General features: G+C 41.6%; 1 protein-coding gene across 1 annotated transcript; it reads right to left on the minus strand.

Moving 5' to 3' along the window:
- Window positions 1-1,049: 1,049 nt before the first annotated feature.
- On the minus strand, window positions 1,050-20,547 carry LOC114666806 (prostaglandin E2 receptor EP2 subtype-like). Its single transcript, XM_028821814.2, has 2 exons — window positions 19,239-20,547; window positions 1,050-2,421 (listed from the first exon to the last, which is right to left on the minus strand). Exons 1-2 carry the CDS (start codon window positions 20,034-20,036, stop codon window positions 2,119-2,121), a joined length of 1,101 nt encoding a protein of 366 aa, XP_028677647.1. The 5' UTR covers window positions 20,037-20,547; the 3' UTR covers window positions 1,050-2,118.
- Window positions 20,548-22,580: the final 2,033 nt, after the last annotated feature.

The following is a 22,580-nucleotide window of genomic DNA, read 5'->3' on the forward strand; positions in this document are numbered from 1 at the left end:
TAATCACAAAAAATGTCTGAAATGCTCATTGCTGGGACTAAATGCTTTGTACATCTCTGGAATTCTTTCTGACATTTGCCAACCTTCTGGTGAGAAAGGCAGACGTCTGCAAGGCTGTTTAGATTCACCGGCCTTGAGATGCCAGCGCATGGCTCACATACCATGATGTTACTCCTCAGCACTCACTAAGCGGTGCAATACCCAGGATGCTCAGATCCAGGAGACTCGTGTGCCAGTAAACCACATGAGCGTTGAGATGCCCTCATTTAGGTTTGTCAGCTTACCAGCTGCTGTGTGCTCACCTTTTCTTGATTAATTGCAGTAACTGAATTTAGTATAATGTGTGCTTGAGTGTCAAATCTGCTGACCTTCGAGAAGGGCAAAGTCCCTTTTTTTAAAAATGGAGTCATCTCTGATGTTTAGACAACATCCTACCTGAAGGAAGTACATTGATAGTTACTGGAACTAACAGGACTGAGAGATATGGTTAAGATGAACGGCACTGGGGATGTTTGAACCAGAGCAGAGGTAGGAGGTGAAGGATCTGTGAATGTTCGCTGTAAACCATCACTTTGTTTCTATATGAGATTTTCCCAGGACTGGAAACACCAGGAGTTACAAGAAACCAGCAGCCAGTATAACTGGTGGATGTTAGTTGCAATGCCTCTTGGTATGTTGTCCTATTTTGTATTGAAACATGCTGCCTTGATTGTTTCTGTTATTGTTATAATGAGCTGCAGAAGATACAGTACAACCTCAAAATGATAAACTGAAATTAGCAACAGACCTATACGCTATTGGCAGAGCAAAGCCTTCTGGTTATAGGGACTTGTTCTCTTTAGACAGTACCCAGTGTCTTGCTCCACAAGCCCTAACGTTCTGCACTGGTAGTCTAGTTACGTGTGTGTTGTGAATGCCAGACCCACGCACCCCACAAATGCGCTCTTGATGACACACTCCACTCCACAAGGCCTGGTGACCCGGCACAGAATTTGACACCTGAATACCTAAAAAGTGTTTGCGTGCACACAACCACAAAATTCTGTAAGTATTGGTCACAATTAATTTAATTTCAACAAGATTTGTTTCTCCATTCAAACTAAAAGTATTCCTTTATAACACACAATATAACAAAAATAGATATGATTTAACGGGTAAAATGCCCCTTTATGTAATTTATTGAAATGTGTAACTCTACTTCACAGTGGCCATAAAAGTAACACTGAGTTTCACAATTCACCGATTAGCTTTTTTCCTATTAACCATTTCTCGGGAAGCACCACCTTTGGCATTTACCAACATTTCTTCTGGCTGACACACCCAACAATTCTGTACTTTCAGAGCTACTCACACACCTTGATGTGACTTTTCAATGCCAGGCAATTAAAGGCTTATAGTTTTGTCCACTCAGGAGAATGGTGGGCAATGTAGTGAGAAATGACTGCTCCCTTTAAGTAAATAAAACAGACATGCCAATACTTGGCCTACAAGGTGGTGCACCTCTACCCCCAGATCTGTTTAGACCTGCACACCTAATGGGACTTCCTCTGAGCCCCAGTGCCCTGGCACATCAGTTACATTTTCAAGTTTTCCCAATTTGTCATTTGATTCTTCTCCCACTTGGTTCGTCTTCAGGTCCTACAACCTTCCACTTGTTTTCTTCCGTCATGCCTGGTATACTCTAGTCGGTTCACCAGCACCAACTGTTCCCATGATATGGCGGGCTGTAGACGTGAAGAAGTTCATCATTCAAACTGGAGTCTTTACATTGCAGAGGACTCTATGAAGCACAGGAGTTCTAACTGTTGATTTACTGAGCCTCATGTCAGTCCTAGGCGACATATGCAGCATGCTCCACAGTCTCCATTAAGAGGCTGTGTGATGTTCGGGGAGGTGTTGACTTCTTTCTCAACATTAAGGCCTTTTTAGTTCCTTCTGCTCCTGAGATGACTATCCTATATTTTAATGTGTAGGTGTTAACTCATGGCTCATTGCTTCAACACACTGTCAATGGCCACCAGTTATTTGAACCCTGTGTTTTTTTTTTTTCCTTCAAAAGCAGTGCAATGCTGGTTAGCATGCTACTGATGAGGCCGCAGCAGCATCTTCTCCTTTTGTTTAATTTCCAAGTTTATCTTGCCTGTTGCTGGTTAAAACTGGCGCTGTGTTTATGTCTGGATTGCAGCACATCTCCATTTGGCCGAGTTTGGTGCTCTGAAGGAGTGCGTCCTCAGGGCTACATTTCTTGCTCTTGGAAGAAGCAATGTTGCAGACCGTAGTCAGTAGGAAGCGTCTAACTGAAGGTCTGAGAATGGTAAATATCCATGGGTCAAAGATGGAGTTCATGGATAAAGCGCGAAGCGCTTTGAGATCCCTTTGATGATTCTTCTCCACACTGAAAACATTGGTGTAGGAGCGAACCTGCAGGAACAAATGAGAAAACAACGGTGAGAAACTGGAACTGACAAAATGTTGTGGTTCTTCTTTGAGGAGACTCTACTGTTCATTTTAGATTTGGCTAGGAGCTGTTGGACACAAAAATGTCCTTAAAACTGAATATTTAACTGTTAGTTCAAATACATAGTGTACGTGAAAAAAATTACATTTTTTATTTCCAGTAATATGTTGTATGTAAAGGGGATATAGACGGAATTTCTGAGAATGAATCAGCAAAAAGAAAGATTTGTGAAACCGAAATCTACAGTGAAAAATATAACCCGAGTTTCAGTAGCTACTCAAAGAAAGTGATCCTTTACAAATGACGACTTACTGTTCTGTAATTGTTACAGGATTAAATTAGTCATTACTTCTTGGAAAAAGTAATCAAATTACTAATTACTTTACTTTTTACATTACTCTCTAAACTCATGCAAATATGTTTCAGAAAGTGCAAAGATTACACCCAATAGTCCTTTCATTATTTTAATAAAGAAGAAATAGCCAGTAACCGGGAACTTGAATTCAGCAGTTAAACAAGCAAACAACATGACTTACATTAGCACTGGGCCACTGCAAACATATGAAACAGCAAGTAGAGGCCTTTAGTTCACAAAAAGAATTCTGTTTTTTGGTTATCAAATTAATTTATTATGTAAGTATAAAAAGACCGATAACCAAAAAAAACAGACGCAATAAACCTGATACTTATATGACCTGCTTCAAATTCAAATGCCAAAAGTGTGCATAAAACAACATCCCTAACCCTGCCCTAAGTTGGGGTACATACTTGTTGGCTGGAGTCCATTAGGGAAAAAGAGAATGTCCCTCCCCCCCTTTATTTTTAAACATTAGAAAATTTGTCTTACTGGGAGGAGGATTGATTTCTAGTTATCTGGGTGTGTAATAGTTGTGTCAGTTGTTGGCAAATTTTAATGATATCTTGTGATGTCCGGTTAATCCATCTCCCAGAAAGTTCAAGATAAGCCAAAATAAGAAAGGTAGCCTTTCAACAGGTGAACAAAAGTGCATCGGGGGTCTTCCACAGAGATTTTAGTGCTAGCTTAGCTGCTGTTGTGCCAAGTGAGTCTTTTCTGGTGTTAAGTTAAAGGGTAGTCGAGGAAAGATCCAAGAGTAGAAATACGTGAACAGGAAGTGGTATCTTTATAGATAACATCGTGGCCATAAAATTTGAAATGACTCACAAGAAATTAAAAGCTGCTGGGCAGTACCAGAAAGTATGGTGCCTCATTTATAAAACTTACATATGCACAAGAAGAGGCTTGAAATGTGCGTATGCAACTTCCCATGCAAATGTTGGGATGTATAAAAGAAAGCTTAATGGGAGAACAGGCGTATATTTACAGCAACTCTGACCCATCCGTTATCAACATTCCGGAAAAACTGGGGAAAGACGACACCTTTGATAAAGTAGGGAAACACAGCCAGCTAAATGAAGAGTTGCGTGTACAATAGCTTGTATTGCCAAGCCGTTCTTAGAATGTGCATTGACATGACAAACATATTAAACCTCAGAAGTGAGGAGTATGATCTACAGACTGTATTTTAGTTCCCTTTGAAGGAGGCCAATGCTGCGCATTTGCACTGAAGAACTTTTTGGTTTATAGATCCTACCTGTTGCCACTTGTCAGGGACCTAGCCGACACGTCAACAAGTATCTGTTGATTTTGTTTTGCTTTGATATACTTTGTAAATCTCCGAGGGGGGTACTGTCTCTTAGTCAGACTTCACTCCATCATGCCCCCTGTGCCGGAAGCCATTACCATTCTGTGCTAGAGGGACGTGAGAACCGACTTTAAAACCTTTGCCGCAGTATGAGCCACCATGGTCATAAAGAGGTTGTGGATCAAAAACCTCACCAAGCATATTGTGACTGCTTTTGATCATAGCCACAATTTTTATGTGTCTTTCTTCTGCCACTGGGATTCAAAGACTCTTAAACCACTGTTGATCCTCACATTCTGCCATCACTGGTGGTCTGAGTGACCTTTTACCTGCCCTATTTATGTTCTCCACTGGCCAGCTTTCACTCACTTTGGCCTTCTTCCCATTGGATTACCTCCGGCTCAGCACCCAAAACTTTCCCTGATACCCTTCATATTCCACGTTCGATACACACCTACTAAAGACATAAGAGCTGAAATAATATGTTTCTAACTTTCATCTTATGTTTAGAACAGAATTAGTGTGTTTGTGCAATACTGTATAACTCAACAGTTCTAAATGGCGCACTCCAACAGATAATGTGGATAGAAGTTAAAAAAAAAGAAAGTTTGGATGAAAAATCAAAGCTGAAAGGAAAAAAAATGGATGCTTCTTTCAGCCAATGGATATTTTAGAACTTTCAGTGGACCCAAAAAATACTTTGCAATAACTACTTCATGCCAGCAGAACACTTGAATATAAGCTCTTTTAGAGAAGAAGGCATGCAATTTCGAAATAAGATACTTTTGTTTAACCAAAGAGCAGCGTGCGAGTGGGTGTGTGCCTCACAGAATGAGTGAGGGTACAGGAAATCTATTAACTCTCATGTGCTGTCCAGCCCGGCTCTGCACTTTCTCACTTTTGTATTCCTTTACTCCTGATGTTTATTTTTGGCTAAGATTTGAGCCAATAGGGCAGGAGACCCACACTACTGCTAATTCCTCAGGTGTGCTGCCAGACCACCTGAAGCTCAGTCGTTGGGGACTTGGCTGAGGTATGGAGTGTTTTCACCATGCAGAGGACCTCTACTAGAGCCTATTGCTTTTGGGTGTTTGCCCTTTATGTTTTTCTCCTTTGGTTTACTTACTTTTCGTCTAAAGTGCATGAGATTTTTGGAGCACTGAGACTCAGATTCTTTTCTTGTTTTGCTAAAAATGTATTGAATGTGAATATAGTCTTTGAACTATTAGTAGTTTTTTCCATTTTTTGTTGATGTCCTTGTTTGTTTATTCTTCTTCTCCATTTGTGTTTTCCAGTTTATTGAATAATCATTTTTCCTTTCCAAGTCAGACTTATTTACTTTTGTGTTGTAAATTACTTGTTGTTTTGTTTAATCATTAACTCTTTGTTTAGTATTAGTAAGGGTTTAGATAACGGTTACCTCTTGCAGTGAATTCTAGTCATTCACAGTATTAGCGGAAGACAAACCCTGACACCAGCCTGTAATATCTTTTATTTGTTTAATTCAAGGATGATTCAAACCTACTTTCCCCAAGCCAGCTTAGACCCTGGCCCCCAACACGCCTGAATTGGATTATGGAAGTTTGAGAATGTTATGTTTATGCGTTTCCCATCTGGGGTAATGGAGAACAGATGCCTCGTCCAAAAAAAAAAAAGTGTGAAAATATTCTACAAAAGCATCAAGCATAAAATGTGGAGCAATGTAGGAGTAAGCAGCTGTTTCTCAAAGACATATCTCTATAGATTGGGGTCACAAACCGGTGGGAAGAACATGCAGTTTTGCTATTGATTGTGCCGCTTGAATTTCGTCTTTATGAGGAACATTTTCTAATTTTCAGAGGATTCTCTATCATCTCAGAGGGCACTCAGGAGGATTTGGACCACTGGCACAAAATGCTTATTTAGTAGAGTAGTGATCTATTTAGTTAATCAAATTAATATTAAAATTAAAACATTCGTGAAGTCCCAATCTTCACTGTACCAGAAGACCTCCCTGACCACGTGCGCTATTCCAGTCAGGCTCTCTAAAGAGCTTCACCAGAAGTAGAACTGGCTTGTGTGAAACATCTCCATGGAAAGGAATGCAATTAAGACACATTACTTTTTTGCCTAGTTGCTTAATTATTATTATTATTAGATAGATAGATAGATACTTTATTGTATTATTATGCTGCTGCTGGAGAATGTGAATTTCCCATTGGGATTAATAAATAATATTAAATTAAAGAATGATAATAATGCAGGTGAAAAACAGATAATAAGTTTGTATAATGTTAAATGTTAACGTTTACCCCCCCGGGTGGAATTGAAGAGTCGCATAGTTTGGGGGAGGAACGATCTCCTCAATCTGTCAGTGGAGCAGGACAGTGACAGCAGTCTGTCGCTGAAGCTGCTCTTCTGTCTGGAGATGATACTGTTTAGTGGATGCAGTGGATTCTCCATAATCAGTTTGTCCAGGCGTGAGGCGTCTTTCCTCTTAATGCTGCCTCCCCAGCACACCACTGCGTAGAAGGGGGCGCTTGCCACAACTGTCTGATAGAACATCTGCACCATCTTATTGCAGATGTTGAAGGACGCCAGCCTTCTAAGGAAGTATAGTCGGCTCTGTCCTTTCTTGCACAACGCATCAGTATTGGCAGTCCAGTCTAATTTATCATCCAGCTGCACTCCAAGATATTTATAGGTCTGCACCATCTGTACACAGTCACCTTTGATGATCACGGGGTCTATGAGGGGTCTGGGCCTCCTAAAATCCGCCACCAGCTCCTTGGTTTTGCTGGTGTTCAGTTGTAGGTGGTTTGAGTCGCACCATTTAACAAAGTCATTGATTCGGTCCCTGTACTCATCCTCCAGCCCATTCCTGATGCAGCCCACGATAGCAGTGTCATCAGCGAACTTTTGTACATGGCAGGACTCCGAGTTGTATTGGAAGTCCGATGTATATAGATAGATAGATAGATAGATACTTTATTAATCCCAATGGGAAATTCACATGGCTGAACAGGACCGGAGAAAGTACAGTCCCTTGTGGCGCTCCTGTGTTGCTGACCACAATGTCAGACGTGCAGTTCCCAAGACGCACATACTGAGGTCTGTCTTTAATATAGTCCACGATCCATGCCACTTCCCATGCAAATGTTGGGATGTATAAAATTAATAATTATTATTATTTTTGTATATACAGCTTTTGGAGAGAAACCTTTGAATGAAAAGCTGTAGAGCAATTGAAAAAAACAAATCTGTCAATTACAGCAATGCACTGAAGAACCAACCTGAGCATCCATTCATTCATTTATTTATTTAGTTCAGGACACGAGCCTAGCATGGTGCACACTTACATACGCACCTGAACTCGCGTTTGATCGTGACAATTTAGAGTTGTCAGTTAATCTAATGTGCACACTGTTAGGATGTTGGAGAAAGTCCAAAGTAATGAGAAAAGCTCACAAAGACACAAGGAGAATGAGCCAAGCCAACAGAGGTGGTGACCGGTCAACGAAGGCGCTGCTCCCATTGTTCTTCTTTGGCATTTCCTCCTTTGTTTTGTTACACTTCTACCATTTCTAATCTAGGCCACTGTCAAAATGGAAGAATGCTTGTTGAAATCTGAAAATGGGCATGAAAATAAATCTACTGTGTATTCAGTGGTCTACTGTATGCTTTTCACATCTTTGCACATTTGTCTTTTTTAATATGAATGCCTAATGTTATTTCACTACAAGCTGTGAATGTAACGACAGAGACTGCTGTATTCTTGCCATACCCCTTCATTAGTGCCATGGCAAATGAGTTGTGTTCCTGGGGTCAAACTGCTTGATGTTGGTAAAACTTCAGCGAGGCGTGCAGTGCTGGTGACAGGTTATATTGTGCCCTAGGCCAAGCTTATTAGTGTGCCAAGCGACTGTTCGGTAGCTAACCCATTCGGCTTGGTTTTGCCCCTCCTAATGATCTGCACCCTTGGTGATTGCCTAATATGCTGTAATGGCAGCGCCATCCACGGAGATGTGACTGGTTGTTGTGCCATGTTCAGGTGGAGCACTGAGATGTGGAGTGGAGGCAACGTGCTGGAGCTTAACTTTATGTTTCCTGTCAGACTGATCGCTCTGCTGCATGTGTACAATATGTGACAATTTATGATGTACAAATCTGTTGTTTTTTTATTGTTAGTTATGATTTTCAATGGTGATTGGATATGCCTACATACATTAATAGCAGCTTTTATTTTCCACATACTGTATCAACACATCCATCCAAGATAATGCCGGAAATTAATAATAATAAAAAAAGACACACTGAAATGTATGTTGTTGTTGATCATATCTGTGTCTGCTCAAGGTTCCTTCAATTATATAGGGGTGGGCAAAAGTACGTTTACAGTTGTTCATATGGAAAAAGACATGCAGGTTATGATTATTACAATAGCTTTATTAACTCAAAGGAATGTCACAATGGCACAGTGCACTTCGATACAATCTCGTAATACTCAAATTACCTAAAAGATATGTATGTTTCGTGTACTCGCAACTGTAAGCCAACCTTTGCCCACCCCTGTAATTCTGGTTCCCACTTTGCACCTCATGCTGCTGGCATAGACACGGCCTTCTTGTGACTCTGAAGTGGCGTGAAACAGAAGTACATCACAATGAATGAATCGATGGAGGAATAGCAAAGGTGCAAAATCGAAACTAGTCATTCTTAGCCTAGGGTTTTAAGGAAAACCATTTTTGAAAAAGATTGGATTTGCACAGCAATGTTTGCCTGAGTGAAACAGACACTTAGACATTAAAGACGCCTTATTTCCCCCTCATGTCAGCGGTCAGATATTTTTGTTTCCATTCAATGATGCTTATTGTCTTATGTTGGCAGATGCACACAGACATGTACTTATACTTTGCAGTTACTAAAGGCCCCGATCCCAATCAAACATCAGACAGTGTGTGCCCAACCTGTCAGAGCAAAAAAGAAAATGGGGCTAAACCACTCGGACCACCCAGGCGTTATTGTTCTCTTCATATTAATTTTCATGTATGCAGTATGCTATAATTGGGTTTAAAATAAAAACACATTAATAGATAACATGTAAACCAATCAAATAAAGTGTTTTAAAACTATGCATAGAATATGGAGGTTCAACAACTCTTTTGAAAGACTAGTTACTACACAAAATAATAAAATACCACAGTGAAGTGAAAACCACCAAGGGGACCTCATTCTTGGCCTAACGAGATTCCAATAAGAAAAAAAGGTTAAAAACCTTTGCTATAAACAGTTAAATTTAGAGGAAAGCGAACATTAGTTGTGACAAACAGTTGTTAGAGAAATTACATAAATAAGATTTTCTGTCCTGATAGACAGAAAGCAAACCAGAGCTGCTTGACTGAACAGTGCATGCAATTAGCAGCAGGGCAGCCTCCAATTAATAAACATGTTGAATGGATGCCCAGCGGCCATTTATCTAAAATGAACAGAAGCTGATCTGACCTCCACAATGTGTAAAATTAACTGTAGAATTTGCCTGCCAATGTATGTGACCATGCGGGGTTATTTTTTGTAAGAAATAAATGAATGGGTGCACAGGATGGTTTTTGAGTGCATCCATTGACAGATTTGTTTTCATGAAATGCTCTGCAGTATTTCTGTTTGGGGGCCATGGGGCACAGTGGTGGCACTGCTGCCTATCAGTAAGGAGACTCGGGTTCACGTTCCATGGAACTTGCATGTTCTCGCTGTGCCCGGGTGGGTTTCCTCCCAAAGACATGCAGGCTAAGTGAATTGGCAATGCCAAACGGGCATTGTGTATTTATTTTATGTGTATTTGATGTGTATTTGGTGTGTGGGTGTGTGTGTTTGTGTTCACACTGGTCCAGGGTTTGTTCCTGCCTTGTGCCCTGTGCTGGTTGGGATGGGCTCCAGCCCAAAACCCCATGACCCAGGTCTGGGTTAAGCATGCTACAAAAACGACATAACATTTCTATAGAGTGGAAAAAGAGAACGGGACACAATTAAAAGTTCCAGAAAAATCAGTTATCATTATTAAAAAGCTTAAAAGATTTTGGAATTCAGCTAATCAGGTGAAGATATGACTTTCTAACATAAAGTAAGATGGAGTCAGATATGTCCTGGGATGCACAGTCCTTTTGGCCGTACAGTGCAGATGATTAATTAACTACTCAGTGTGGTCTGATTGATTAACGTCCTTTATCAGGATACCTCAATGGTGGGAGCTGAGAGCTCAGATGTCATTCTTCTCTTTTCCTAGCCACTTCCTTCAAGTCAGGATTTGAGGCTTCACACTGTGTTCTGACAGAGTTCAGGCCTTTGTGAAACATGCTGATTCATTATGGGATTACAAATAGAAACAAAAAATAACATTTTGAAATTTTTAAACTAAAGATTCAAAATTTCAACATGCATGTGAACCATCATGATGACAAAACAAAAGAATGATGTGAAAGAATAAACTTACAAAAGGTCACAACTGCCTTCCGAGTTTCAGATTGGACTGAAAAACAGCCATCTAATAGTCCAAACATTCAATGAGCCCACTTAATAAAAGTTTATGGCATGTGAAAGTTTAAAAAAATATCAGTTACATCTTTATTTATAATCTCCACAGAGTCTGGAGTTCAGTTAGTCAGGCTAAGATATTATTTTCTAATGTAAGGTGAAACGGGACCAAACAGCATGTCCTGGGAGGCACAGTCATATTGACAGCGATTTCTATGCAGAGTTTCAATTATGGCCTACATAGTGAGTGTGTGCCACCTTGTAGGAGTCACGGTGAGCAGGGCTGCATGAACTTCAGTGCTAGCTGCCTCTGAGACGCTTAAGGAGAGCCATGTGAACTCTGCTCTTGTCACTTCTACTCCAGTTGGATGCCTCATATTGTTTCTTCCTACCTTTCTGTGACAGGAAGCTCCATTTTCTAATGCACTATTCATAATCATTTTCACCCAGAATTTCCCATCAGATTACAAAGACATAAAGTACATCAACTCCCCCGAAGAAGTGAAGTTTAGCCAATTAATCTTAAATGGCGTAGGAAAAAAATATACTTAAATAGTTTGGAAGCAGTAGAGAGAAATATCTCAGGGCCTAGTAATTTACTATTAGCAGAACTAACAGTGCTAACAGTGAGTTTATTCAATATTCAGTGGAAATAAAAAATTGATTTTCAAGTTTCCAACATGAGCACACTCAAGGCAGAAAGCAATGATGGGCACTTCAAATCGCGGACAGGCCTCACATTTTTAACAGCAGGCAACTCTGTTTACTTGCACACGCATAAATCGGATTAAGGTGAATAACCCGGTTAAGGCAGAAACTGGTTTCATAAGAATACTCTTCTGGTGTTCTTGCCTGGCAAAACACTCTGACCTTATTAAACTGCACACAAAAAAAAATGAGTTAAACATCATCATTGGTCACCATGAATTCCAAAATAAGCATGATGCCTGTGATAATTTTCTTGTGTTTTATAAATACTATGGGACTTCGCCCCCTACTCGCTTTGCTCGCCCACCCCCTCCCCCTCCGTCTCGCCTGAGCTACGCGCCAACCACTTCACATCTCTGCCTCTCGCGTTTTGAAGAGGGAGGCTGAACGCACCCCAAGGAGACGTGGTCGCTCCAACACCCCCTCTTAAACAGTGATACAATGGGAAACACATACAGTTTTTTTCTTTGCTCGATCAACTGCTGGCTTGCTGCTGCTGCTGCCGTGCCACGTGATCTGTATCTTGCGCAGTGCACTTCTGTCATATCACCTATGTCCATATATTCGAGTTCTTTTCACTTTTACGTCTTCGCGGGACGTGAAAGTGTCTCTCTGAGACAATCACGTCTCGTCTCCTTCCAAGATTTTTTTTTATCATAGAGAGATGTTTAGTCAAATTAACGATTTATTTATAGGTTTCTGTTACCAGATTGTATGCTGCAAACTCTTTTCTACCTGGCTGTGCGACTGACCCCTGCAATGGACCAACCCAATATGTGTGCCTCTTGTCTTAAACCCAGTGCTACTGGAATAATAACAACAACATTGGTATTTTTACTTCATTAAGATAAGTATTGTGTGAGGTTACTTGTTACTTTAAAAAGTAATCGGACTACGTAACAAGTGTAACTTTTAATGTGTTGCCTTACTTCTCTTGAGATTGTGCTGCTGAGTTTAGTGCTGTATGCTGAGCTCATCAACACAAAATTGGCGATTTCTCAAATATTCATACATATTATTTCAGCCAGGACAAGGAATAATGTGATTACTCAAACATTTGCCTCTGTAAATTTATTTCATGGATGCTAATACCCATGGCTGCTCGAAGCGTGTGCAAAGCAAACACATGTGAAGGCGAAGGTGGACAGAGTGCAACGGACATGTGCAGACTACAAAATCTTTTACAGTAACCCAGTTAAAGGTTTACATGGCTGAGTTATTTGTGGAGAAATCCAAGTCTGTTGATAAGGTTTTTCTGGGACTGATAACCTGATTTCACTAATCGGAGTAAAGGTTTACGTGGCACTTTAGAAATCAGGTTTCTGTGAATAATTATGTTATTGAAGCACATGTAAGTGTCCTATGTGGTACACAAAAGAAACTGCCAGTGAGAAGCCTTCATGGTACTGACCCGTGATGGAAGGCTTATATTATATTAATTATTATAAGTCAGTTCTTGATTGAATAAGTGCTGTGACACTAACACTTCTCAAATTTGTATATTTATGTTTTAGAAGAACTGAGCTGTTTTGTGTGTATGTGTGAACTTAACAAAACACTGAAAAATTAGCAAGTGTCTGTTTATTGTATTGTTAGTTCCTTCTAAGCATATTAAAAGTGTTATTATTAGCATGAGGACATACAATTGGCACAGCATTACCTTACACTCCTGTCTTTCTTGCTGTTTTGGCCTGTGTTAGCTTATTGTTATTGAGGGGTTAATGTAACGATTTGGGATCTCAACATGTATGTGAACCATCAAAAAACAAAATGATGTGAAGGTAAAAACTGGGTGTTATGAAAGATCAGTACAGCTTTCTGAGTTTCACCTTGGACTGAAACACGACCATCTAACACTCCAGACATTCAATGAGCTCACTTAACCTGACTTTATGGTCACCAAACGAGGGGCCCAGCCCAACCCACATTGAAGAAGGCCCCAGTCCATCACACTCACTGTAACCTACACCAGTCATTCACCCAGTACTATAACTTGGTATGTCTCAGTGTTATGGAGGAAACTGGAGTACTCCGGGAAAGTTCAGACAAACATCGAGAGAGAACAGGCAAACTCTTAATGAAAATGATCAGAATTTGGTTTTAACTGTGGTCCTTGCAATTGTCAGACAATACGGCCGATTTCTTACCTAACCAATATGTACAGTGTGTAGGATCCAAGGTTAGGGAGATCGAAAGGAAACTGGAAACTGACTGGGGGGATGAAGCTAGGCCTTACAAGGCAAGACTCCCTTATGAACAGCAGCCGGACCTGGTAGCACTCCCTGACCAAGATATACAATACAGAAAAAAATAAGCACAGTCCTAAGAAAAACTAAACTATAGAGATAACTTGAATAGGGTCCATCACAAAAAAAACAATATTTAGTCTCATTAAAACAAGGAGAGGTCTTGGTGTTGGCCCAGAACAAATTAGTATTGGTGGCCAGTGCATTCTGAGCACCTGTAAGACTGAAAACACCCAGCTCACTATTATAGCGGTGTGATCGGGGCTTATGGGAACTCTGTTTTTCCCTGACCTAACCTTATTAGAACAAACCCTAGCAGCCATTAGACCGTGAATGGTGTCTGCAAATCCAAATATCCTAGGTCTTTTCTTGGTGACTCATGTCACTTAGCCAGCAGGCCCCAATTTGACTAGACATCTCTTGTGCTCCCCCTTATGCTGTTTTATTGATTTCATTGAATTTCCTCAGTTAAACTCACCAGGCTATCTACTCATATGTTTAAATGTTCATATGTTTCCTTTCATGCAGTTATAGAATTGAAATATATCTGAAGCTTGACTAGCAATGGAATGCTATAAAAGGTAAGCTCTTATGGTCAAATGGGATTACCAAGACAAGAAGAGAAGAGAAAGGAAACTGAGCACTCAAATAATTGTTAATTCTTCTATGAACAAGCTTCTGCGGAGCACAGTTAAGACCTACAGTATGCGGATATGTTCTGTTCGGTTTGTCTTTATACCGTTTTTCTGAATTTTAGAGTTGTGGATATTTAGAATATACTGTATCCCAGTCATTGTGGAAAAAAGGCTAGAAGCAAATTTACATTGGACAGTTGTCATTGGGCACATTCAGGAGCACATGCGCACCAAGCCAAATCAAACTTCCCATTCCACCTAACACAAATGGTAGCACTGCTGCCTCGCCGGAAGAAAATCATGGATTCTTGTTCCTCGTCTTCTCTGAGTGGAGTTTGCAAGTAGTAAGAAAGGCACTATATAAATGTAAAGAATTATTATTATTAAATGTATCTGGGAAATAGGAGTAACCTTAGGGAGAAAAGCCCACAAGATGCCAAGAAACCATGCAGTCTCCACACCAATAGCTGCTAGGCCAGGACTTCAGCCTGAGAGCGGTAAGGGCAGCATAATGTGCCGCTGTGCTGGTTTAATATGACATAATTTAACGCTTTATTGAAATATACAGATTACAGGTGCTTACTTGCTATAAAGCTTTCTTTCGGTATAGCTTGTTCTGACTTGCCCCTTTTAGGCTTTTTTGCTACTGATCTTACAAGAAAGCCTGAAACCAAGCCATTTTCTTACTAAAATGATCTCTGTCTTTCCCCACCCAGTTTCTTTACCTCGAGTGTCTTTCTTTTCTCATACCTTCAGTATACACCTACAGAGAAACGAAAATTTCGTAATACTGCAGGGAGTCATCTTGACTAACAATTTTCCTTGCACATTCCATGAAACTCCCGCCTCTCCTTCTGCACGCTACAGTGAGTGAGTTGTGCAAACCCTCGACTGTTAGGCCCCTGGCCACCAGGCTATGGCGGCAGCCATGCTGTTTCTCCTGCTGTTTATTATTACTAAATACTATTTTACTGCTGGATTTTTACAGTTAACAGCGTGTTGTTGTCATGTTCCCCCTGTAAAGCATCTTGTGATGGTGCATCATGTTAATGGCGCTATATAAAATAAAGACTAATCGACTACAGCCGGTAAAGTCTCAACCACTATAGAAGTGACAACAAGAGGAGCATCGTGTTAGGCTTTGAAAAGGTTCACAGCCATATAACATCTAGAGAAAGCCCCTACAAGTGTTATGAAAGTTACCAGCTGACTAACACCTGAACAACAAAGTCCTCCTAGAGACTGAGGGTCTTGGCAGTGCCATGTATGATAAGCCGCATACCCTCCTCTACCCTTCGGCCGTATTGTAATCAATATCTGATATGGCAGTGCCTGGGCCTTCAGCCATCTCATGTCCTACTCTGTGAGAAAACTGAATTTGATTTGATGCATTTCAGATGCCATAAGAACTTTATTTGAACAATATTTAGTTTTATACACAGCTACAACCTCTCATTCATTATGTCAGTCAGTCATTTTCCAACCCGCTATATCCTAACACAGGGTCACGGGGGTCTGCTGGAGCCAATCCCAGCCACCACAGGGCGCACACACACACACACACACACACCACCAAGCACACTCTAGGGACAGTTTAGGATCACCAATGCACCGAATCTGCACGTCTTTGGACTGTGGGAGGAAAACGGAGCACCCGGAAGAAACCCACGCAGACATGGGGAGAACATGCAAACTCCACACAGGGAGGACCCAGGAAGCGAACCCAGGTTCATTCATTATGTATAATGCTCAAATGCCTGCTACTGTTTTTGGCTCAGAAGTACATTCATCGGTTTGTTTAGAACATTCTCATTTGTATTTACTCTTTTGCTGTACACACTGCAGGTCATTTCATTTTTATTGCAAGACACTAAATTGTATTAATGGCAGTGGGCAAAATTTGTAGTGTGATTTCAGTACTGGATACGAGGCTCGGTCACTGTCGAATGAGGCCATGATATTGGACTGTGAACCAGTCCTCACCACCAACTGAATTTGTGTTCAAATATATGATTTTTTAGAAAAGTGGAAAGAGACTTGTAAGTTACTTTGGAGATCAGCTTCATCTAAACAGAGTGTGAGTATGTTCAGTTTGATATGAACTAACCAGCTTTTGCTTGTGTCAATACTCTGATGTGCAGTGATCACACGCCCTGACGTACTTCAAAATATTTTCCTTAGGCAAGGAAAGAAAAAAAAAAAACACTGAGCAAACTGGAACAGAATCTAAGAAGAGGCATTTGGAGAAACGCATTTTAAAATGTGAACTTTAAAAATAGGGGTAGCATGGTGTCACAGTGGTTAGTGCATTAGAAGCCTGGCCCAGGCACTGTCACTGTAGGGTTGGCACATTTTTTTCTTTCTCTCCTCTGTTTTCTATCCCGTATCCCAAAGACATTCTGGTTAGGTTAATTTGGGACTCTAATTGGACCGCATATAAGTGATTGTGCATGTGCCCTGACCACAGTTGGTTCCTTTCTTGGCAACCCTTAGAACTTGACTAGGCTCTTTAAGCTGATGGATGGAAGATTTATTTGGAAAATACTTCCAATGCTAGACACTTAAAAGGCAAGAATCCTGTGAAAGTATAACACACTTTCTTGCATTTCACAAAAAGACAATGTAGTGGCTACCAGAGGCGGACAGGACATGGACAGAGCAAATAAAGGGTCCTACAGGGTCTCTTTCTCTGTAAGGAACCCAGCACTAGCAGTTAAAGATCTAATGTACAAAACTGGGGGTGGTAAGCCTTGTGAATGCAGAATGTCCTGAAATACCTGTGATAGTGAGAGGCACAGAAAAGTCATGGGAAATGGGAAGGAAGCCAGCAGTATTTCCACAGGACAACAGATGCTAAACCCAGCAGGTAACCTGTGAGACCCCGAACAACAATAAAGGAGGGCAGTCAACACAAACACTACAAAGCCCAGCCATGTAATGGCTCCACTTTAGCCTGAAAACCCTGGCTTGCTCGTCCAAGGGTTATAATGAGCATACATGACTTCAGAATGTATCCTGGGATGGCTTAAAAGACTACCCAAGGTGAAGATGGGGTCTGTGTTTATATTAGCAGGTCTCAATGCCCAAATCAGAATTGGGGTGGAAATCCAATGTGATGTTTGCAGTGTTCACATAGTATGGTGTAGAAGTGGCTTGAGTGTTTGTATACGCTTTCAGCTAATGTGCTATGTATGTGGTGCATGATTCAGGTAAGGTGTAAACATCATTCCTGGCTGATGTGTTTCAATTTCTACATTATAGAAAGGCAGTTCTGTTTCTGAATCTGGGAAGTTGGAACAGAAGGGCTATGGCACTGCATTCATTACAATTTTCTACTGTGATTTCCTTCACCTCCTTTCAGAGAAGAATTTGGATATACAACAGGAGTTGAGAGTGTATTGTTAGCTGTTTTGATGATGTCCAATGGCTGAAGAAACTTGTAATGATTGTTCACTTTCTCTGCCCTGATTATTTTAATGTGTCACGTGATGTGCAAAAATGACATAATCGAGTCAGTTCCTAGTGCAAAAATCAGATCAGATGGTGATATGCATGACTGAAGTTCAAACGGAATTCAATACCACATACAAAAGCAGCTTGTATCCATTCTCAAGAAAAATAATAGATACCATATGGGTGTGAAGTGTTTACACCAAACTCAGATCTGTGCCAGATATGGGAAAACAAAGAATCAGGTCACATCTGAGTAGCAATGTAAACGTGGCCTAAATGACCACTCAATCTAGAACCAGAAATCAGATTGGGGCAAATATGTGAGTTGAATAGAAAGGTCCTGAGTGAGCATGTCCATTGAGCCAGGTATAGACTGGTCTGTTGTTTGCAAGGCACCGGGGAACAGGAAAACTTTATTTTCACTTATTTTTTGATATTTAGTGTTCTGCCATTGATCTTTGGTCCCATCGGTTTTATATATAATACACACCCACACACAGAGTATATATAAATAAAAGACGCATTACTGGGCTGCTATTTGCAATTCTGCTTCTAGGCTGGAGTAAATACTTCATTGAGATTAAAAACTGGATCCCAATTAACAACCAAAAAAAAAAAGGGTCCAAAAATATTTATGAATTTATACACACACAAAAAAAACTCCACAAACACATTCTTTTCCATCTATCCATCCTCCAACCTGCTATATCCTAACACAGGGTCACAGGGGTCTGCTGGAGCCAATCCCAGCCAGCACAGGGCGGAAAGCAGGAACAAACCCCGGGCAGGGCGCCAACCCACCGCAGGGCACACACACACATACACCAGGGACAATTTAGGATAGTCAATGCACCTAACCTGCATGTCTTTGGGAGGAAACCCATGCAGACACGGGGAGAACATGCAAACTCCACGCTGGGAGGACCCAGGAAGCGAACCCAGGTCACCTTACTGCGAGGCAGTGCAGCACTACCACTACGCCACCGTGCCACCCCTTTTCCATCTAACTTACTGTATATTTCTTAAAAATGAACTTTTTTATTTTAATCATTTTTTCACAGGGTTTAGTAATCATGTTTAAATTAAGTTTTGAATTTCAAGATGAATGCTTGAATTTACACTTCCCATTCTTTAAGGAAATTTCAGGTAATCTGCAAGCATTTCAACATTTAAGTCAAATAAAATGGGTATTTCTTCATGGTTCAAATAGGACTGAGTGTTAATTCGGATAACTAGTCCATCCCCCTTGCTCTTTTCTGAACCCTTGAACTCCACAACAAGGTCATGAAGGAGATGGAACCTGCACTAGAAGTATCAGACAAACACAAAGGAGAGACCAGCCCTTACACACACGGTCACTTCAGTGATACAAACCTACCTAAAACTCAGTTTTGTAGTGCAGGGACAATGTGCTGGTTTCAAAATTGCAATGTGTAGGCAGACACTCAAAAGTGGGTTAATGGTGCTGTGACACCCATTCAAATAATCCTCAGATTGTATTTAGTTTTACACTATGGACATACTGTATAGTAGCCCATTATTTCATTAGCACATAACTTATACTGACCGTGAAGGGCAAGGAGCACACCATGAAGCACACAGTCATGACCACCAGCAGGATAAGGTGTTCCACTTCCTCTGTAATGGACACAGAGCGTTTTGCCTTCTTAAATGAGGAACCCTGACGTTTCTTGCGCCTCCGGTGCATAAGAACAAGATGAACGATGACGGAGAGGTTGCACACCACGATTGAGATGATTAGAAGCAGCATGATCGATGCGTACAGAAGAGAATAGACCTTGTTTACCGGCTCCTTTGCCCTCATGTCAATCAAGCACCAGGTGCCAGGGCAGTACTGCACATACCGGCCAAAGCCCATGAGTGGCATGGCACAGAAAAGCAGGCAAAACAGATAAACCACGGGCATGGCGATGTACCCGCTGCTCTTGGTGATGTGCCTTTCATAAAAATAAGGATGGCCAATAGAAAAAGAGCACTCCAGAGCCATCGCAAAGAGTATAGACATGGTGGTCAAAGCAAAAAAAGTCATAGAAAAAGCAAAATATTTACAAGCTCCTTCGTCTGGCAGATTCATCAACGTTCGATTCAGGGAGTAGGACGTTAACACTACCGGGCTGGTCATGCAGGTCCCCAGCAGGTCTGTCACCACCAGCCAGGTCACCAGGACGTGGAAGAGGGACTGCCGCTCCTTGCCCCTGTCGCTCCTGCGGCGCACCTCCAGCAGTACCAGCGCAATCACGTTACCCAACACTCCGCCAGCAAACATCAAGGCGCTCATCATCGGACCCTGACCGTGCGCCACCGTCGTGCTGTTGTGGCAGTCATTCGCACTGCCGTCCCCCATTGCACCCACAGCCAGCGGGATCGCGTTCCTTCTGTAGCACTTCTTACCAGTCAGGGTGGCTGGACACTGACCTCCGTTCGCCTGCCGTGTTACTTTTCTTTTCTTCGGCTAAATTTCAAGTCAAACCCAACGTGTTCGCAGGACGCGTCTGTCGCAGCTCCAGCAGTTCTGTTAAGACTTTCAAAGCGTAATTCCCATAACACGTGCTCGTCGAAACTTTATTTTGACTTAAGTTTACAAACTTTTTTTCTTTCTGTTCCAGGGTATTACCAACCGCAGTCGAATTCACAAATGTCTTTTTTTATTCTCCTTCACTCGGCAGATGCGAAGACACGAGAAGCCAAGACAAAAACTCTAGTAGGGACACCACACGCACCGGAGCGAGGGAGTGGAGCCGAGACTTCAAGGGGCGGTGACGTCAGAGCCGCAGCTGGCACAGCTGTGACGAAGAGTAGAATTAACGCCGCTGGGCGCGGGGTCCCAGGACGGCGGACACTTTAACCAGTACGCAGGTTCGGCCCCATCGTGTGATTAGAGGAACTAAAACAATCAAAATAGGGAAGAGAAGAGCAAAGAGTAGCAAAAGTTCAGCAAATAATGACGAGGACAAAAAGGCCGCTAAAACGCTGACTTAATTCTGTGTCATTCAAGAATGGCGATATTGGTTTAATATTTTAAGAAGTCAAGTTTACTTGTCTGCGGTGGGTTGGCACCCTGCCCGGGATTGGTTCCTGCCTTGTGCCCTGTGTTGGCTGGGATTGGCTCCTGCAGACCCCCGTGACCCTGTATTCGGATTCAGCGGGTTGGAAAATGGATGGATGGATGGAAGTTTACTTGTGAATTATTTGAAATTACAATATAATTATTTTAATGTTGTTACTTTTTAGACTTACTTTTTTCTGGATATATCACATACCTTATTCTATATTACGTTACCATTAATCCTAACATTCATCCGCCCATTTTCCAGACTCGCTCATCCAAAGCAGATTCACAGGGAAACTGGAGTCTGTGTTAGCATGCATTGGACGCATGGCAAGAATAATCCCTGAACATTGTGCCAGCCCATCGCAGAGTGAATACACAGACACGCCAACAACTACACAAATACACATTCGCACACACAGGCCGATTTAGCAGCGCTTATCCACCTAACCTGCATGCATGTCTTTCCAGTTGAACACGAAGAGAACATGCAAACTCCATACAGGGAACACTCGGGACTTGAATCCCTGTCACCTTGTTGCAAGGCAACAGCGCCATCACATCAACACAAAAATATACTCGAATTATGTGTGAAAACATTATATCTTCAGAAACTGCCATGTTGGCACAAAGGACAGCGTTTGCATCCCCAAGGGTTTTATTTGTGACTGACGCTCTTAATATGTGCTGTCATCTTGCCCTGTCCCGTTCCACCTCCATGTGCTTGCCTCTAAAAAAGACAAAAGTGGCCCAGGGAGGGTGGGTATATGCCAGTGCCTCTTGTCCATTGTAAGCTTTGCTCTGTTAAAAGTCCTTGCGGCAATGAAATGGTCGAAATGCGTGCAGAGGACACATGGATAATGTATCTGCCGTTCATTTTCCCTGAAAAGTTACCTTTCCAATACTCTCCAACACAAACATAAGAACTACACACCCCTAAAAGTTAAGGAACCATAGCAGTTCTCAGAGTGATGCCAAAGGGTCAACCATTTTCGGTTCCCTAAAAAACTATTAAGGTTCCAGAAAGAACCTTTTATTTTCACCCGAAACGTAACGTTTCAAAAATAACCGTGAATAGACTATAACAGATTTGTGAAATACCAGTAGCTTGATGGTTTTAACCGGTTTGGGTTTTCTTGATTTGTTGTGCCCTCTAGGTATAGCTTATTACACATTCAAGATTTGTTTTGTTCGCGTATTAGGACACTTTCAAAGCCCACAGAACCAACTTCATATGCAAAAGAACCCTTGCCAAAATGAATGCTGCTTTGTCACGTTAATCTCTTTACGAGGTATGCTACAGTAGAAGCAGCATTTTTAAGAGTGTAGAAAACTGATGAGGGGAGAATTGGGATAAAGAGATGATAGTCTGACAGGCACTCTAAAATGGTGGCAAAATTAAAAAACATCGAATAATCAATCATAGACTCACACACTGGCAACCGGGACTCATAAGGACCTGCGTGCTACAGGGCCCCAAAATTAATAACAATAAAAAAAGTAAACGTTGTTTATTTTCTCAAGGAAATATCCCTGCCGCTTACCGCTGTTCCCGAGATAACTGCCCACCTCCAGCCGCCCACACCCCGCCACCCTCGCGTTTACGCGTCTCAGGTGAGCAGCGGCGATTGGCCGGTGACGGCGTAACGAAGAGCGTTTGAGGCCGCTGGGGCGAGCTGACTGCATAAAGGTCAGAGCACAGAAGATTGCATTTGATCGGGAGGTAAGAGTGACAGATCTTCAGAAATGGCCAAACACAGCACGATGGATTCCAGTTCTATAGCAGAAGTGATGATTTTGTTCATACGGTAATTGCAGCTCCTGAATGTCCGTAGTGTG

The sequence above is a fragment of the Erpetoichthys calabaricus genome, chromosome 16, assembly GCF_900747795.2.
Source record: "Erpetoichthys calabaricus chromosome 16, fErpCal1.3, whole genome shotgun sequence".
NCBI lineage: Eukaryota > Metazoa > Chordata > Cladistia > Polypteriformes > Polypteridae > Erpetoichthys > Erpetoichthys calabaricus.

Coding starts and splice junctions, on each gene's coding strand:
- LOC114666806 (XM_028821814.2), bottom strand. CDS start 20,036: ATGGGGGACGGCAGTGCGAATGACTGCCACAACAGCACGACGGTGGCG. Junction 2,422..19,238: donor TGTGCTCCTTGCCCTTCACG/GTCAGTATAAGT, acceptor TTGTTCCTGCAG/GTTCGCTCCTACACCAATGT.